Here is an 18,449-nt window from a genome sequence, read left to right as displayed (position 1 = left end):
TTTATTTCTGATCGTACACCGCGAAATTTCCGCAGTGTACCGAACCTAGCCCATTTTGGAGCTTTTGACTGGAATAAATTTGTGGGTTTCGGAAATTATTCTTTCTGGATTTATTTTCCACGAAACTTTATCTGTTGGACCACAACTGATATGTTGTGGAGATATTTTATTATTTTATTATTTTTTCCTAAAGCTTATCCCATAAGTTGGATTAATATAAAAGGAATTTTTTTTCCCTTTTCTTCCCCAAATGCCGAAAGAGAGAGAGAGAGATTTCGACCCTTATAGCTCATCCAATTTCAACTTAACTAAGCAGGAAGTTCATACTTAGTCATAACATGCCTAATCATCAATTTCTAAGGAAATCCGAGCTGAAAATTCGTCCTCGAAAATTTTACGGTTCGTGACCGGCACGAACGATCGCAGCTTAATGACAACTATACCTCCGTATAAAAATTCCCTTGACATATCGGGAGATCATCTTATGAATGTCATAGCCTAAAGATATATTTTCCGACCCTTAGACTTATCGGAAAGACGAGGGGTTACAGTCTACCCTCCTTAAAAAGAGTTTCGTCCCCGAAACTCAAAAGCATTTCAGGCCACGATTTTTCCTTTTGGCTTTGACACTTACAATCCAAACTTTCAGACTCTCAGTCCGAATTACTCCCCTTAATTTCCTACATCTGGCACTCATTAATCAAGAGTCTGCCAAGTTCCTCCTTACTATTGTCCAAACAGATGACTCAAATCTGATCAAATTCAATCACTGTTCATGAAGATTATTCAAATCTTCCTTATAAACAAATATCCAAATCTATATGCTTTTCTCAAAGATTTCACAAGTTAGGTTCTTAGGTTAATCCTAACTACGTCAGGATTCTTCTACCTAAGATTCCGATTTCCACTTATCGGCAGATAAGGATGATATAAACGAATTTGTAGCTCCAGTATTAAATAAAACCAAACCAGGTACGGAGTTTATAGGGAAAGTACCAGTCCCAACGTCGCTAGCTTGCGTCTGGGCACTATTAACGACGTAGATCCTGCCCTGGTTCCCTGTGCTGCTGGCTCCGAACGGCAGTCTTTCTCTATTGTTGGGATTGGGAACAACATTTGTTAGCCTCCCCTGCCTGGCTTGTGGAGGGACATTCATTCTGCTGTTACTGGCTCCAAACGGTTCTTGTCTCGGGTTCCTGAAAACTTCTCCTTCCTGGTTCTTATTCGGGGATTGGTTTAGGTAGCGGCTCGGTCGAACGGAGCAGTACCTCCTCGTATGCCCTTCCCTACCACACTGGTAACATATAATCTTCTCCCCGAGGCAAGTTACCCCGGGATGACTCCTTCCACATTGACGGCATGTCTGATTTCTCCCTTGACTCGTTTCCCCTCTCAGATATCCTTGCCTCGGGTTGGATTCACCTTGGCTAGGTTTCTTGTTACTCCACTCAGATTGTCCTTGCTTGTCCTCGGCCTTCCTTTTGCTCCGACCATAGACTGCTTGTTGATCAAGATACACCTGGTAATGATCGGACGCCCTGTTATATGCTTCCTTGAGAGTAGAGCACATAAATGGTGCGATCGCGCTTCTCACTCCCCAGTCTAATCCTCTTACAAATCTCCTTGCCTGGCTTGCCTCGTCAGGTACGATGTCCTGGGCAAATCTCATCAACTCAACATACTTATCATGATAAACTTGTATTGTTGTTCCTTGTTGTTTCAGTTGCAGGAATTCCTCACATTTGATGCCCTTAATTCGTTCAGTGTAGAATTGACCTCTTAATTCCCCCTTAAACTCTTCCCAGCCAAATCCTGGGTCTCGTAGAAGATTAGGTCCAACCGTCGTCCACCAGTTATCCGCAGCTTTGGTCAGGTAGTACACTGCAGAAGACACTCGCTGCTCTTCAGGACAATTCACAGCGTTTAGCAGTTTATCAAATGTTCTGATCCATTCTTCTAGGATCACTAGGTCTTCTTCCCCCGCATAATACGGTGGTCGTCTATTTGCTATAGCTTTAGTAATATCCACCCGTGGTTGCACTTGGGCTTGATTGTGAACTTGCTGAGCCATCATGAACTCAGCCATCTGTTCCATTGCTATGGCCATGCGGTCCATTGCCGAGACATCATTGTTATCCCTAGCAGGTACGTTTCGTCTAGGAGGCATCTCGCTGAACAAGCGATTCTGAGTTAGCTTTATTAAAGTTAGAAGTTAGAATTCGAGGGTCTAACCATTAATCATATTCATCAGGTAGGTATCCCTACCATGGCATAACAGTAGCAAGGCATCATGTCAACAGCCGACTTAAACCAATATGACCAACAATCAGCATATATATGCAATGACAAGTAGTAATTATACTACGCAACAATTAAATCACATATTATACACGGAATGGCAAGGTACCCCGTTCTCTGTCCGGCCTCCGGCCTCCAGCTCCAGCTCCAACTCCAACAAGGACAACTTAAACTGACTCGAACCCTAGGCTGACTCGAATCATAGGCTCTTATACTAACTTGCGACAGAGCCTAACTCATTCTATTGCCCAAAGTAAGGACCTCAAAACCATGCTCTGATACCACCTTGTAACACCCCAATTTCTGCTCCGACAACTATTACAATATGCGTAATATAACGCTGCGGAAGCTTACATCTTACAGCAGTAAACTGGGTGCTACCGCCACACTTAGAGTGAAGCCTATCACCTCTTTGATAAAACTTCCACTCTAAGTGCACAGGCTAAAAGAAACACACTCAACATCAACACCCCAAACATCAAAATATAATATTCTAGGCATATATATTAATATCAAAAGGTATTTATAAGAATTTGCCCGACGGCTGTTATTTACAAACTTCGGGTCCTCCACTGCCCTAACAGACTAGAGCCAGCCAAAACTAAGGCTACCAAAAGATATATATACACAAAAAGAGAAAACCATCCAAAAACTTCCCAACTCTGGCCCTCTAATCCAAACTTCGGTACACCGGTGTGGTGTACGTGCCCCAAACGAGGTGCCACTCTCCCTCGAACCACATGATGTGATCGAGGAAGCGACACTCGACTAACATCATTGACCACTCGTCACGAAAATCTCGTGGGTCGGAGTCCCACGGACACGGGTAGCGGACAATGAACTCGATAGGGTCAGAACCGGGAATAAGCTCTATGGGGTAGTACCCATACTGAGCATTTAACTCATCTACTAAGTCCAAAAAGGAATAAGGATTGACTGGGCTGACTGGGGTTGCTGGAGTATAGTCAGGGGACGCTGGAGTATAGTCTGGAGAGCTTTGAGAATCGGGTGGAGAATAGGGGTCTCTGTCCGGCGTGTCATGCAAAGTCTGACCAACAAAAGTAGGTCCCGGGCAAACATGATCAGGAGTGTTTGCCGGGCTACAGGATCCTTCACTGGATGACATCTGAAATGACGTACACGGTGAAGTGTAATTAGCACAACGGCTAAGTAAGGTAATCCATTTGTCACTTCCATCAGATAAAAGTTTTGACAAATAATTCATAAAGGTAAATACACATTACCAAATATGGTGTCCATGCCTTTCATTACTGCAATCAACAATTAATGCCATATAATCACAAGCATATAATGAGTATATAAGTCACAACACATTTCCTTATCAAACTTCCTAGTTTATCAAACTAGGTTGCCTTTGATTTCTTTTCATACAGGATAGGTTTTCAGAACTATCCCTGTCTATCACACATGTCAATGCCACAATTATGACTTCTAGTTGTCTTCAATTATGAAAACGTTACTTAGTTTCTGACTAGAAGCAAGAGACCTTATTGAGGATACAAATTTCTTTGACTAGACCGAAATCGGATCTGGACATGGGGATTACGGTCCTGCCCCAAGTCTCGTTCGTGATCCCTTGGACGAAGGTTCATCATTATGGTCCCTAGTTTGGCCCCACCTAGGTCCATAAAGCTGATACCAACCCGAAAATGACATGAGTATCTATACTTAAGTGTGCACACCCCCACGGCCTACGCCTGACTGAGTGATATAGAAAACTCCCCTGCGCCTGACTGAGTGACGCAGAGCCTCCCTACGCCTGACGAAGTGACGTAGAGACTCCCTACGCCTGACGAAGTGACGTAGAGACTTGGCGAATAGACTTCGCTTTACGTATGAATAAAACCTGCGCCTGACTGAGTGACGCAGAAACTCCCTACGCCTGACGAAGTGACGTAGAGGCTTGGCGTATACTGCCGTACATATATTGAAGAAGACCATCGGTACTATAGCCCGAGGTAATATAAATGACAAGGTCCTCTTTAACTTCTTGAAACTAAGGTTTTAAAAACATTTCCCCTCCTTTCTCATCTTCTTTTGGACATTTTCCACAAAATCAAGTCCCTATTTTGAAAACAATTACCATTCTCAACTTGGTTCACAAGTCTCGTCTCTCAAAACATCTTTCTCAAAACATTTTCCATCATCACACTACACATTTGTATATATGCATACCACATAAGCCTAACACTTTCCACATATTTATGCATATTCACTTAAGGTACACATACCAAATATATACATATTACAACACTCCATTTAAATATACATACATACTCATATATGTACATATATTATAATACACACATTACACGTATATATATATACATACCACATATATATATACTTAATACTCATACCATATATAATATGTATATATTACTTATATACACATACGTAGGTTATGCTACACATCCAATATATATAAATATGTAATACTATTTTCATATATATAAATATATCACACACATACATATACAGTATATATATACCACACGCACACATCATATATATATTACACACACTCACAATTATCATTAACACATCAATAATCATACTAAGCGTAATTCAGAAAATTTCAGCTTGGCGCAGTCCGAAAGATTGAGCCGGTAAAAATAGTTCCCGAACTCTTTTTCACTTGAAATTTTTATGGTAGAACCCCAACTTATAGTACTTGATGTCCATAAAAAGTTTTGGTCATTTTGATCCACGAATAAACACAGAAAATTCCATTTTTGCCCTTGGCAGTGGGCTGTCCGGAATTCTGTCTCTCCCTGGACCAGTTTTGGGAAAAATTCCGAAAACCATACTTCCACTACTCCGATCATTATGAAATTTTATATGCGGGTTCTACACTTATAGAAATACATGTCTAAAAAAAATTGGATCAAAATACCTTACCAATTTTTCCCAATAAATTTCGGAAGTTACTGCCAGAATCTACCCTGATTTTCTTTCACTATTTTCACAAGTATAAGCTCATATGAACATAAATACAACATATACAAGCATATCCAAGCTATGAACATGTATACAAAAATATTCCCAAAGCTCCAAAAACACCATATTTCAACCAAAATCAATTATCCAAATTCAAGTGACTAATTCCAACTTAAGGGAATTCCTTACCTTGTAAAGGATTTCTAACACCTTAGGAAGCAATTTTGGATCCTTTCCCCAATTTTCACCTTAAAACCTAGGTTCAAAATCAACACCATAACATCATGTATCAAGAAATTAAACATAGATTCATAACCTAGGAAGGATTACAAAGCTTTCTACCGAATAATATCGAAAACTTACCGAATAAATTGGAAGTTTAGAAGGATTTGGCTATGGAACTTTGGAAGAAAAAATGGTGGAAGATGATCACACCTCTCTCTCTCTCTTTTCGGCATTTGGGGAAGAAAAGGGAAAAAAAAAATTCCTTTTATATTTAATCCCAACTTATGGGATAAGCTTTAGGAAAAAAATAATAAAATAATAAAATATCTCCACAACATATCAGTTGTGGTCCAAACAGATAAAGTTTCGGTGGAAAATAATCCAGAAAGAATAATTTCCGAAACCACAAATTTATTCCAGTCAAAAGCTCCAAAATGGGCTAGGTTCGGTACACTGCGGAAATTTCGCGGTGTACGATCAGAAATAAATTTCGACCCTTATAGCTCATCCAATTTCAACTTAACTAAGCAGGAAGTTCATACTTAGTCATAACATGCCTAATCATCAATTTCTAAGGAAATCCGAGCTGAAAATTCGTCCTCGAAAATTTTACGGTTCGTGACCGGCACGAACGATCGCAGCTTAATGACAACTATACCTCCGTATAAAAATTCCCTTGACATATCGGGAGATCATCTTATGAATGTCATAGCCTAAAGATATATTTTCCGACCCTTAGACTTATCGGAAAGACGAGGGGTTACAAATACTCAGAAAATTGTAGCTTTTCCCATAAGTTGAAAATCTACCTGTAACCATATTATCAATAAAAGAAAGTATAGCAGAGTATACGAGTTAAATCATGTAAAGTTTTCTCAGTTAAATACAATGGCATAACTGCCGCTCAAAACATTTTCATGTCCGTTCAGACAAGTTTGCAAAACTTTCATTTCCGAGAATTCCATCATTTAATTCAAAAGAGTTTAACAACACACACTTTACTATTCAACTCTGGTGACATTTTACTTGGCGATCTAGTTACGGAGTAACTAGATTTTATAATTAGTGAAATCACTTAATTTCTTTTTGGATAGATATAGTGTAATCTTAGAATGGTTTCAAGAACCTCGGGCCGCGGCACTCATGCCTCCCGCAGGTCAAATGTCTCAATAATTTCATAACTCCTTTTCTTCTCAGCGAATAGACTTCGCTCTGCAGTATGAATTGATCATACAAAAACATTTCAATAACTTTCTCTCTTCTAAACGAATAGACTTCGCTCTGCAGTATGAATTGATCTTACAAAAACATTTCAATAACTTTCTCTCTTCTCAGCGAATAGACTTCGCTCTCTAGTATGAATTGATCATACAAAAATATTTCAATAACTTTCTCTCTTTTCAGCGAATAGATTTCGCTCTGCAGTATGAATTGATCATACAAAAACATTTCAATAACTTTCTCTCTTCTCAGCGAATAGACTTCGCTCTGCAGTATGAATTGATCATACAAAAACATTTCAATAACTTTCTCTCTTCTCAGCGAATAGACTTCGCTTTGCAGCATGAATTTGATCATACAAACCTCGGGCCGTGGCATTTCCAGCCTTCCCGCAGGTCTCCTTATCCCAACCTCGGGCCATGGCACTCCAGCCCTCCCGTAGGTCCACCCTTATTCCAACCCCGGGCTGTGGCATTTAAGCCTTCCCGCAGGTCCCCACCTTATTCCAGAAATTAAGGGTTGCAAACATGATTCTTTATTTTCCTCGAGTTTAATTAGCATATTCACACGATGACTCAAAACAATCATACTTGTTCAATTGTGTTTCCAAAATACACATATTGGTTAATGATTTTCCACCATGAAAATCCAAGTGACGAGAGCCACAATTATTTCTTAAAACACAATTTTTCTCCAAGTTAATAGATATAATGCACAAAAAAATAATATTCGAGCTTTCAAACAATTTACTCGGTTGCCCGTAGGCCTTCCAAACATCGTAACGCTCGGGATTAAAACATCGGGGAAAAGTTCGGTCGAAAACGAGTCCGCGTCGCGCGGACTCGCGGTTGGCCGCTGCTGCAGACGCACAGCGCACGCGTCCGTCCGAGCCGCGTCCGCTGTAATACCCCGTATTATATTAACATTATTATTTTATCCTAAGGTATTGACATACATGAGTTATGATCTCCCGATACTTCAAAAGAATTTTTATAAGTAAGTATAGTTGTTATTAAGCGGCGATCGTACGTCCTGGTCACGAACCGTAAAATTTTTAGGAACTAGTATTTGGACTTGTTTCTCCTAGGAAATGGATTTCTAGACACCATACTATTATTCTTGAATTTTCTATTGAATTAAATTAGCCCATAGCAGCAAAAATTTATTTTTGATCGTACATCACGAAATTTGGCGGTGTACCGAACCTAGCCCAAATTGGAGCTTTTGACTGGAATAAATTTGTGGTTCCAAGAATATTCTATTTAAATTATTTTCTACCGAAAATTCATCTGTTTCAATCCCAATCAGTCCAAGTTGAGATATTTTATTATTTTATTATTTTTCTCCCTTAATCTTATCACATAAGTGTGATCAAGTATAAAAAGCTATTCTTTCCCCATTTCCCCTTCATTTTGCCGAATCAAAGAGAGAAAGAGAGATAGTGGGATTTCACTATTTTCCTCCATTGCTTCCACAGCCAAAATCCTTCTGAACTTTCAATTTTATTCGGTAAGTTTTCAATTTTATTCGGTAGAAAGCTTTGTAATCCTTCCTAGGTTATGAATCTAAGCTTAGTTCCTTAAATATTTGTTGTTATGGTGTTGATTTGGATCTAGGGTTTCAAAGTGAAATTTGGGGAAAATCATCAAAGGTTATTTCTAAGGAATTGTGACCACTTTGAGGTAAGGAAATTCCTTAAGTTGGTTGAGGTTTCTTGAAATTGAGTAATTGATAGCAATTGATGAATTAGGGATGTTGAGTTGAACTTTATTGTGTGCATATTAGTAGAAATTGTGAGCATCCATGCTTATGAAGGTTATGTTTTGAGAAATATGTACATGTATTTATGATGTGAGTATATCATGTACAATATGTATATATATACATACCATTTTCGAAAATAATATAAAATAAAATAAAAATAAAAAAAATAATAATTAGTATGTATATATATATTAAAACCGTATGTATATATATAGTATATGTATATATACATTAATCATGAAATTGTTTAGTATATGTATATATATATTGAAACCGTGTATATATAGTATATATATATGTATTGAACTCTATTTGTATGTATATCTATACTTGGAATCGTATAGGTATATGTTGTGTATGTATATGAAACCGTATGTATATACGTATGTATGATGTGAATACCATATACGTATACCTGAAGTAGGAGGATGTTATGTTAATGGTGTATCATATATGTCTATTATGTGACATGGGAAGGTGATACGTGTTACCCGTGACTACTAAGAAATGATAAAGGGGGTACTATCAGATTACCTTGAGGATGAATCAATGTCGTGGAAGAGAAGGAGAAGGAAAACCCTTATGTTTCTGACGAGTTGATGAGGACCTTGATTGACCTACGGGAGGGCTTAAAGTGCCATGGCCCAGTGGGTTTGTTTATGTCCCTTGACAAACCTCATGGGAGGGCTTAAAGTGCCATGGCCCAGTGGTTTTGTTTATGCCGTATGACATGCAATTCATACTGAGGGCGAAGTCTATTCGCCGAGTACTGTATCACTCGTAAGCTGCGGTTTGCGGGGGTGTGCACACTTAAGTATAGTTACTCATGAGATATCGGGCAAGATTCGTTTCAACGAGCCTAGTTAGGCCAACTAGGATTCATTGTAACGATCCGGTATAGATCCAGGGGAATCGATAAGATACAGGGGGATGCCAGACATTGACCCCGAGTCGAGACCCAAGTGGAAAGGAGGGGACAAGATTGGTTGCTCCTAAGGCCTCAAGCTCTCAAGTAAAGGAAACTAAGGATATTTTTTATAATGAATGGTAGTTATGCTGTAACTACGAGAGAAGAGAAAGGTGTTAAGGGCTAGCACTGAAGTATGCTAGCGAATTCACTTTCTTGAGATGATTAGTAAGGAAATTTCCCGGTGATGAGGGACTGAAAGGAAAAATGATGAGTGGGAAAGATTAGAAGTTTTACAGCAGAAAAACTTATGATTTTCAATATCTATTTGTATTCTCAAATGATTTTTGTCCTATTACATGGGAAAATTTCTTGGTAAGAAAGAATAAAGTTTTTGACATCTTGGTTTTCAAAACCTTTATTTAGTTTCGGGAAACCAATGGATTTCCTTGCTTAGCCGTTGTGCTAACTACACTTCAATGTGTTGTTTTCAGATGGAGTCCAGCGTTAGTTCTTGCAGCCCGACGAACTCCCCTAGTTCGTCGGAAGATGTGGGTCGTGGCATAGACTACGACGTTTTTGCGCAACAGATGAGTGGTGCCGACCCTTATGCCCCCGGCTATGCTCCTACAGCTCCCAATGACTCACTGGCAGTAGATAGTTTTCTTCCTATTCCTGAGGGTCCTGATGTACAAGCCACGTTTGGTTTTTACCCCATCGAGGTGCTAGTGGGAAGTAATCCCCTAGAGTTTATAGTTTATTACCCTTACCCGTGGGACCCAAGTCCTCGTGAGTATTGGGAGGAGTGGTCTATGGTCATGGTCACTTCTCGTTTCCTAGACCATATCACATGGTTCGAAGGGGATTGGCACCTGGTCTGGGGTGAGTTTACGGGTCCGGCGTATCGCCAGATTGAGTAGGCAGGATACCCGGAAGGTCCGTAGGGGTTTATTCCTTTTTGTGTAAATGTTTTGTAGCCAGGGAAGTGACTAATCCTGAACTTATGTTTTGGCCCGTTGGGCAAAAACCTCGATACATACTCTGTAAATATTTATATATATATATGTATGTATATTATCTCAAAATGAGTGGCTGTGTTTGTTGAATGAAGTTTCTGTTAGCCTGTGCACCTGTCGCGGGGTCTGTCAAGGGGATGATAGAGCTCGTTTTGGGTGTGGCGGTAGCACCTTGGGTTGTACGGCAAGCCAGACTCCTCGGGATGTACGGTAAGTCGACCCAGGGGTGTTACAAAGTGGTATCAGAGCCTAGGTAGTGTCATAACCTAGGTTACGCTAGAGCCTTAGTTTGAGTCAGCCTAAGTTGTTAAGACTACCCTAAGTCACTATTTCAGCTAAGGTTAAGTATGAGCTTTTGGAGCAGAGCAGGAGACCGGGCGGCATAAAAAGGGGGTACCTCATCTGTACTTTACGACCGGGCGGCATAAAAAGGGGGTACCTCATCTGTACTTTACAGAATCTCTTGATTCTGGTTGATTGAATGATTTGATATGTATTTGTGATTGTTTTTCTGGTTGATTGAATGATTTGATATGTATTTGTGATTGTTTACATGTGCTAATCATTGCTTATGATTATTGCAAGTAGGGTTGATAACATACTGCATGACTAACTGCTATGCTAAATGAAGCATCTGTTTGAAATAGGGGGAGTTGCCCTATAAGACTTGAGTAGTTACTAGGCTAATTGCTTAGCTAGTTAACTTCTTAAGAATTCCTATCCTTTGGACACTAACTTGTAATTGTCGTCTAGTGAAATGCCTCCTAGACGAAACGTACCTGTTGGGGATAGCAATGATGTCTCGGCGATGGACCGTATGGCCATGGCAATCGAACAGATGGCTGAGTTCATGATGGCTCAGCAAGTTCATAATCAAGCCCAAGTGCAACCACGGGTCGATGTTACTAAAGCCNGTGAATTGTCCTGAGGTACAGCGAGTGTCTTCTGCAGTATACTACCTGACTAAAGCTGCGGATAACTGGTGGGCAACGGTTGGACCTGACCTTCTACAAGACCCAGGATTTGGCTGGGAGGAGTTCAAGACTGAATTAAGAGGTCAGTTCTACACTGAGCGAATTAAGGGCATCAAGTGTGAAGAATTTTTGCGACTGAAACAACAAGGAACAACGGTGCAAGATTATCAGGACAAGTATGTTGAGTTGATGAGATTTGCTCAGGACATCGTACCTGACGAGGCAAGCAAGGCGAGGAGATTTGTAAGAGGATTAGATTGGGGAGTGAGAAGTGCAATCGCACCATTTATGTGCTCTACTCTCAGGGAAGCATATAACAGAGCGTCCGATCATTACCAGGTGTATCTTGACCAGCAAGCAGTCTATGGTCGGAGCAAAAGGAAAGTTGTGGATAGACGAGGAAAATCTCAGTGGGAAAGTAAGAGGCTTAACCAAGGAGGAATTAACTCAAGGCAAGGAGAGAGGAAGGGAGGAATAACTCCAAGGAAACAATTTGATTGCTTGAAATGCGGAAGAAATCATCCAAGAGAAACTTGTCAGGGAGTGAAGATCATATGTTACAAGTGTGGCCTCCCGGGACACAAAGCTTACGAATGCCCAACCAGGGTAGAAGATTATCAGAACCGCTCTCAGAATGCAAACTAAAGGAGGGGATCTACTGAGACTAACGGCCAGAAACCCATGGTACCAGGAAATCGGGGGGTTAACTCTCAGCAAGTCAACCGAGGAAGATTGTCAAATGCCACTGCAGGTTCCAGCAATAAAGGGAAGGCACCTATGGGAGAGAATAGCACAGGGAACCAGGGCAGAATCTACGTCGTCAATAGCGCTCAGGCTCAGGCTAGTGACGTCGTATCTGGTACATTTCCTATTAACTCAATACTTGGGTTGGTATTATTTGATACGGGGGCTACCAATTCGTTTATATCCTCTAGATTTGCGGATAAATTGAAGTTAAGGTCTACTATCAAACTAGATTTGAATGTGAAAACTGCCTCTAGGATAGTAGTAGCCTGTAAGGAAGGATATGACAATGTTTCAATAGAAATAGCGGGATTCAACTGTCCCGGAAACCTTATTCGTTTTGAATTAGAAGGCATTGACGTGGTGCTTGGGATGGATTGGCTGAATAAGTATAAGGCTCAAATAAGGTGTGATGAGCGAAAGGTTGTCCTACGAGGACCGAAGGGAAAGAAGATATCTTATCGAGGAATTGAGAAGCCACCTGAACCAAAGTTGATGACGACACAGAAGTTGAAGAAGTACGTTCACAAGGGGTGTGATGTGTACCTCTGCTTCGTGCAAGACACCGAGATAGAAGCACCTGAGATCAATCAAATCCCAGTGGTGAGTGAATTTCCCGATGTGTTTCCGGATGACCTCACGGGAATGCCGCCAGAGAGGGAAGTAGAGTTTACTATCGAACTCGTACCAGGAACTTCGCCTATCTCTAAAGCACCTTATCGAATGGCACCCAAGGAAATGGAGGAGTTGAAGGTACAATTGGCAGAACTATTGGAAAAAGGATTTATCCGGCCAAGCGTATCACCTTGGGGCGCGCCGGTGTTGTTCGTAAGAAAGAAAGATGGAAGCCTGAGGCTGTGTATCGATTACAGGGAGCTTAATCGCGTCACAGTGAAGAATCTGTACCCACTGCCCAGGATCGACGATCTATTTGATTAGCTAAGGGGAGCTGGTGTGTTTTCAAAGATTGATCTACGGTCAGGGTATCATCACATACGAGTCTTAGAACGGGATATTTCTAAAACAGCGTTCCGGACTAGGTACGGGCATTATGAATACACGGTCATGCCATTTGGAGTGACTAATGCTCCAGGAATTTTTATAGATTTGATGAACTGAACTTTTCTTCCTTACTTGGATGAGTTCGTCGTTGTTTTCATAGACGATATTCTGGTTTACTCTAAGACACCGGAGGAGCACGACGCACACCTTAGAACGGTGTTGCAGATATTGAGAGAGCGGAAACTTTTTGCAAAGTTGTCCAAATGTGAATTCTGGAAGAAGGAAGTAGCATTCCTTGGGCACATAATCACCAAGGAAGGGATAGCGGTGGACCCAACCAAGATATTAGCCGTAACTGAGTGGGAAGCACCCAAATCAGTTACTGAAGTTCGGAGTTTCTTGGGTTTGGCAGGTTATTATAGAAGATTCGTCCAGGACTTCTCGAAAATAACCAGGCCATTAACAAATCTACTCAAGAAAACTTCCAGATACAGTTGGAACGAAGAATGTGAGCAGGCATTCCAGGAACTTAAGAAGAGGTTAACCACTGCCCCAGTGCTAACCTTACCTGTTGGAACAGATGACTATGAACTGTACATAGATGCATCTCACAAAGGACTTGGATGTGTCTTAATGCAAAAGGGAAAAGTAATAGCCTACGCATCTCGTCAATTGAAACCACATGAGGCTAATTACCCAACTCATGATCTAGAGTTAGCAGCTGTGGTGTTTGCCCTTAAGATCTGGCGACATTACCTTTATGGAGTCACTTGCAAAATTTTCACAGATCACAAGAGTTTAAAGTACATCTTTACTCAGAGAGACCTTAATCTAAGACAAAGAAGATGGTTAGAATTGATTAAGGACTATGATCTGGAGATCCAATACCAAGAGGGCAAAGCAAACAAAGTAGCTGACGCTTTGAGTCGAATATCAAACCATGCTCTTTGGGTATTACCCGAACAATTGTGCAAGGACTTTCAGAAGCTTAATTTGGAAATAAAAATGTGTGGTCAAGTGGAACAAGAGATGAGATTGTGTTACCTATCGACCACTCCAACTCTATTTGAAGAGATAAAGCAGGCATAAGGAGAGGATGACTAGGTAAAGGGTATAAAGGAAAAGATGATTGATGGAAAATATGTGTAACCCCTCGGCATTTTCGTAAGACTAAGGTTCGAAAAATATTTCCTTAAGCTATGACATTCATGAAATAGTCCCTCGAGGCTTCAAGAGAATTTTTTTTAGGAAGAATAGTTGTTATTAAGTTGCGATCGTTCGTGCCGGTCACGAACCGTAAAATTTTGGGAACTAGTATTCGGACCCGATTATCCTAGGAAATGAATTATTAGACACCATGTTATTAATATTGAATTTCCACTTCAATTAAATCAGCCCATAGCAGCGAAAATTTCTTTTGATCGTACATCGCTAAAATTTCGCGGTGTACCGAACCTAGCCCAATTTTGAGGGTTAGTCTGGAATAAATTTTTGGTTTCGAGAATTATTCTATCCAGATTATTTTCTACCGAAACTTTATCTGTTTGGACCCCAACTGATAAGTTTGAAAATACTTCATTATTTTATTCTATTTTTTTTCCCCATAAAGACATCTTACCTCAAAAGGAAGAATACCCAAAGCCAATTTATTCCATTTGTTCTTCTTCTTCTTCTTCCTTGGCCGAATTTCAAAAGAGAGAAAGAGAGGTGACTTCCACCATTTTCCTCCATTAAAACCATAGCCAAGCTTGTACACAACTCTCCAATTTGTTCGGTAAGATTTCAATATTATTCGGTTAAAAAGTCTTGATTTCTTCCCTAGAACTTGATTGTAGGTAAAGATTTCTTAAATATGTTGTTATGGTGGTGTATTCTACCTAGGGTTTTTCGGTGAAACTTGGGGATAAAGGTTCAAGACTACTTTTACGGTGATATTACACACTTGTGAGGTAAGGAATTCCCTTAAGTTGGAATTAGTCACTTGAATTTGGATAATTGATTTTAGTTGAAATATGGTGTTTTTGGAGCTTTGGGAATATTTTCGTATACAAGTTCATAGCTTGGATATGCTTGTATATGTTGTATTTATGTCTATATAAGCTTATACTTGTGGAAATAGAGAAAGGAAATCAGGACAGATTTCTGTCAGTAACTTCCGTGAATTTCTGGGAAAAATCGGTAAATTATTTTGGTCCAATTTTTTTTATACATGTAGTTCTATAAGTGTAGAAGCCGCATATAAACTTTCATAATTTTTGGAGTAGTATAAGTATGGTTTTCGGAATTTTTCCCAAAACTGGTCCAGAGAAGGAAAAATGCTGGACAACACACTGCCAAGGGCAAAAATGGAATTTTCTGTGTAAATTCGTGAACCTAGGTGACCAAAACTTTTTATGAACATCAAGTACTATGAGTTAGGGTTCTACCATAAAAATTTCAAGTGAAAAAGAGTTGGGGAACTATTTTTACCGGCTCAATCCTTCGGACTGCGCAAAACTGTAATTTCTGGACAGAAACTGTCAAAATCAATTTTGACAAAAATATTTTTTTTTGTAACAAAACTAGTGACGAAATTTTGGGATGTCACAACCATATTTGGATGAAATAAATTATTTTGAAAATACTATTTGATTCCAGGAAAGAAAAAGAAAAATGTTTTCAAACCCTTAGTTTCTGGAATAAGGTGGGGACCTTCGGGAAGGCTTAAACGCCACGGCCCGGGGTTGGAATAAGGTTGGACCTATGGGAGGGCTGGAGTGCCATGGCCCTAGGTTGGGATAAGGAGACCGACGGGAAGGCAGGGAAATGCCACTGCCCAAGGTTTGAGAAGGAGAATTGAGAAATGTTCAAAGTGCTTACTCAGGGGAAACTAAGTGGAAAATTTTTGAGTATGAAAATTATTGTTATTCTGGGCTGCGGTTCAGATTATTATAGAGCTGCGGTTCTATATGCAGTATGAAAATTGTTGTTACTCTGAGCTGCGGTTCAGATTATTATAAATATTAGAGCTGCGGTTCTATTTGCAAATGATGAAATTCCTGGAAATGTGAAATTTTGCAAACTTGTCTGAAAAGGGCATGAAAATTATTTTGAGTGGCAAGTTATGACTTCATTCTTATTTGAGAAAAGCTTTATATGATTTAACGTTTATACGCTATTATACTATCTATAAATCATTTCGTTACAGGCAGATTTTCAAATCATGATGTCTATGGTAGGCTCGTGTAGCCCACCTGACTCGGATCCTTCCGAGTTGGAGTTCCCTATCTACGATCATGATGATTATGTACAGTACTTAGTTGATGTCGACCCGTATGCTCCTGGATTCGCTCCTGACTCTCCAGCTCCGGCTTATGTTCCTGCTATTCCTTCCCCACCGTACAGTCCTCCTCCGACTTACCCAACTACACCATCTCGTATCCCGGTTCGCAGTAGCCAGCCAAATTTTCTGGATGGGGCCAGGTCTAGGTTTGGGTCTTTTCCGGTAGAGGTGTTGGAAGGGAGTGATCCCTTAGAATTTGTTGTCTTTTATCCCTGTCCGTGGAATCTCGCTCCTTCGGAACATTGGGATGAGGGGTCCATGATGTACACTCCTAGTTACTTCCTGGATCATCTCACCTGGGTTGCGGGCAACTGGCACCTTGTATGGGGGACGTACTCCGAACCGGAGTACCCCCCCTTAGAAGAGGATGACTGATTAGAAAGGTTATGGGAGGAACCTTTTTTTTTGTGTACATGTATCTTTTGTAGCCATGATGAACTTAGCTGGCTAGTAAGTTGTAATTAAACTCTTGGATATATTCTGGTAGTTAGTGTAGCTACCCCTTTTGCTCACCTATATATATATGTATGAAGATATGTTGGGTAATGATGATGATGATGTGAAATAGTTTTCTTGTTAGCCTGTGCACCTAGAGTGAACTCTATCTGGTCTTGGCTGGGTTTAGTCTAGGTGTGGCGGTAACTACTCCGGATGTACGGTATAGCCGAGCCGGGGTGTTACAAGTTGGTATCAGAGCCTAGGTTGAACCTTCGGGAATTAGATCGAAGCCTAAGTCCGAGCCTAGGTGGAGTTCAAGTTTCAAGTCAGCTTAGGTTCGTAGAGATTAACCTAAGTCGTTGTTACGGTATCATGAGCATAAGCTTTGGAGCAGAGTTGGAACGAAAGTCCGGCAGCATAAAAGGGGGTATTTTACTTTTACTCTACAGAATCTTACGATTCTGGTTGTTGAATAATATGATCAATGTTTGTGATTTCTTGCATGTGTTAATCCTTGCATGGGATTATTGTGAGTAAGCTGGCTAGCGTAATGCGTTAATTATCCCTATGCTGAGGTAGAAACCCCTGCTTAGCGGGTATGATAAAGTGAATGTTAGGGGACGTTGTATAGGACTTAAGTAGGTGCTATACTGACTGCCTAACTAGCTAACCCTTGAGGACTCTTATACTTCGGATACTAATTTGGATCTATCGTCCAGTGAAAATGCCTCCAAGACGCAACATGCCTACCAGTAGCAACGAGAACGTCTCTGCAATTGATCGTATGGCCCAAGCGATGGAGCGAATGGCTGAGTTCATGATGGCTCAGCAAACCCAGAACCAGAACCAAGGACAACCACGAGTCGATTATGCGAAGGCGATAGCAAGCCGACAACCACCACACTATGCGGGAGAAAAAGATCCGGTTATTTTAGAGGAGTGGATCCGGACGTTTGACAAACTGCTCAACGCAGTGGATTGCCCTGCAAATCAACGAGTACCTTCCGCGGTCTATTATTTAACGAAAGCTGCAGACAACTGGTGGACATCAGAAGGACCTGATCTTCTACAAGACCCAGAGTTTGGTTGGGAAGAATTCAAGGAGGAACTGAGGGGACAGTTCTACACCGAGCGTATTAGAGGGATTAAATGCGAGGAATTTCTACGGCTAAAACAGAAGGGAGCAACAATCGAAGAATATCATGACCAGTACGTGGAACTAATGCGTTTCGCTCAGGAGATTGTACCTAATGAAGCAAGTAAGGCACGAAGGTTTGTTCGAGGATTGGACTGGGATGTAAGGAGGGCGATTGCGCCATTTATGTGCTCTACCTTGAAGGAGGCGTACGATAGAGCCTCGGACCATTACCAGGTGTACCTAGATCAACAAGAAGTTTATGGCCGAAATAAAAGAAAGGCCGATGACAAGTCACAGAAATCCGCACTGGGAAACAAGAGAGTGAACCAAGGTGGCTCCAACCTAATATCAGGAAGAGGAAGGGAAAGAATTAACGAAGGAAACCGTTTTACTTGTTCAAGATGTGGAAGGAATCATCCAGGAGTGAATTGCCAAGGAG

At 40.6% G+C, this 18,449-nt stretch overlaps 2 protein-coding genes across 2 annotated transcripts; one reads left to right on the top strand and one right to left on the bottom strand.

The window, feature by feature from the left end:
• Positions 1-889: 889 nt before the first annotated feature.
• Positions 890-2,167, bottom strand: LOC116023755. Its single transcript, XM_031264764.1, has one exon. The coding sequence runs from the start codon at positions 2,165-2,167 to the stop codon at positions 890-892; it is 1,278 nt and encodes a 425-aa protein (XP_031120624.1).
• Positions 2,168-15,021: 12,854 nt separating this feature from the next.
• On the top strand, positions 15,022-18,437 carry LOC116023754. Its single transcript, XM_031264762.1, has 3 exons — positions 15,022-15,061; positions 17,592-18,244; positions 18,363-18,437. Exons 2-3 carry the CDS (start codon positions 17,597-17,599, stop codon positions 18,435-18,437), a joined length of 723 nt encoding a protein of 240 aa, XP_031120622.1. The 5' UTR covers positions 15,022-15,061; positions 17,592-17,596.
• Positions 18,438-18,449: the final 12 nt, after the last annotated feature.

This window comes from Ipomoea triloba, chromosome 6 (genome assembly GCF_003576645.1).
Source record: "Ipomoea triloba cultivar NCNSP0323 chromosome 6, ASM357664v1".
In the NCBI taxonomy this organism is placed as follows: Eukaryota; Viridiplantae; Streptophyta; class Magnoliopsida; order Solanales; family Convolvulaceae; genus Ipomoea; species Ipomoea triloba.
The sequence above is the reverse complement of the archived record's forward strand: the minus strand, read 5'-3'. Positions and strand labels throughout refer to the sequence as shown.

Bases quoted from the DNA above. Each gene is read 5' to 3' on its own strand.
- LOC116023755 (XM_031264764.1), bottom strand. From the start codon at position 2,167: ATGCCTCCTAGACGAAACGTACCTGCTAGGGATAACAATGATGTCTCG.
- LOC116023754 (XM_031264762.1), top strand. From the start codon at position 17,597: ATGCCTCCAAGACGCAACATGCCTACCAGTAGCAACGAGAACGTCTCT. The intron at 18,245-18,362 runs GTGTACCTAGAT...ACCTAATATCAG, and splicing joins GAGCCTCGGACCATTACCAG to GAAGAGGAAGGGAAAGAATT.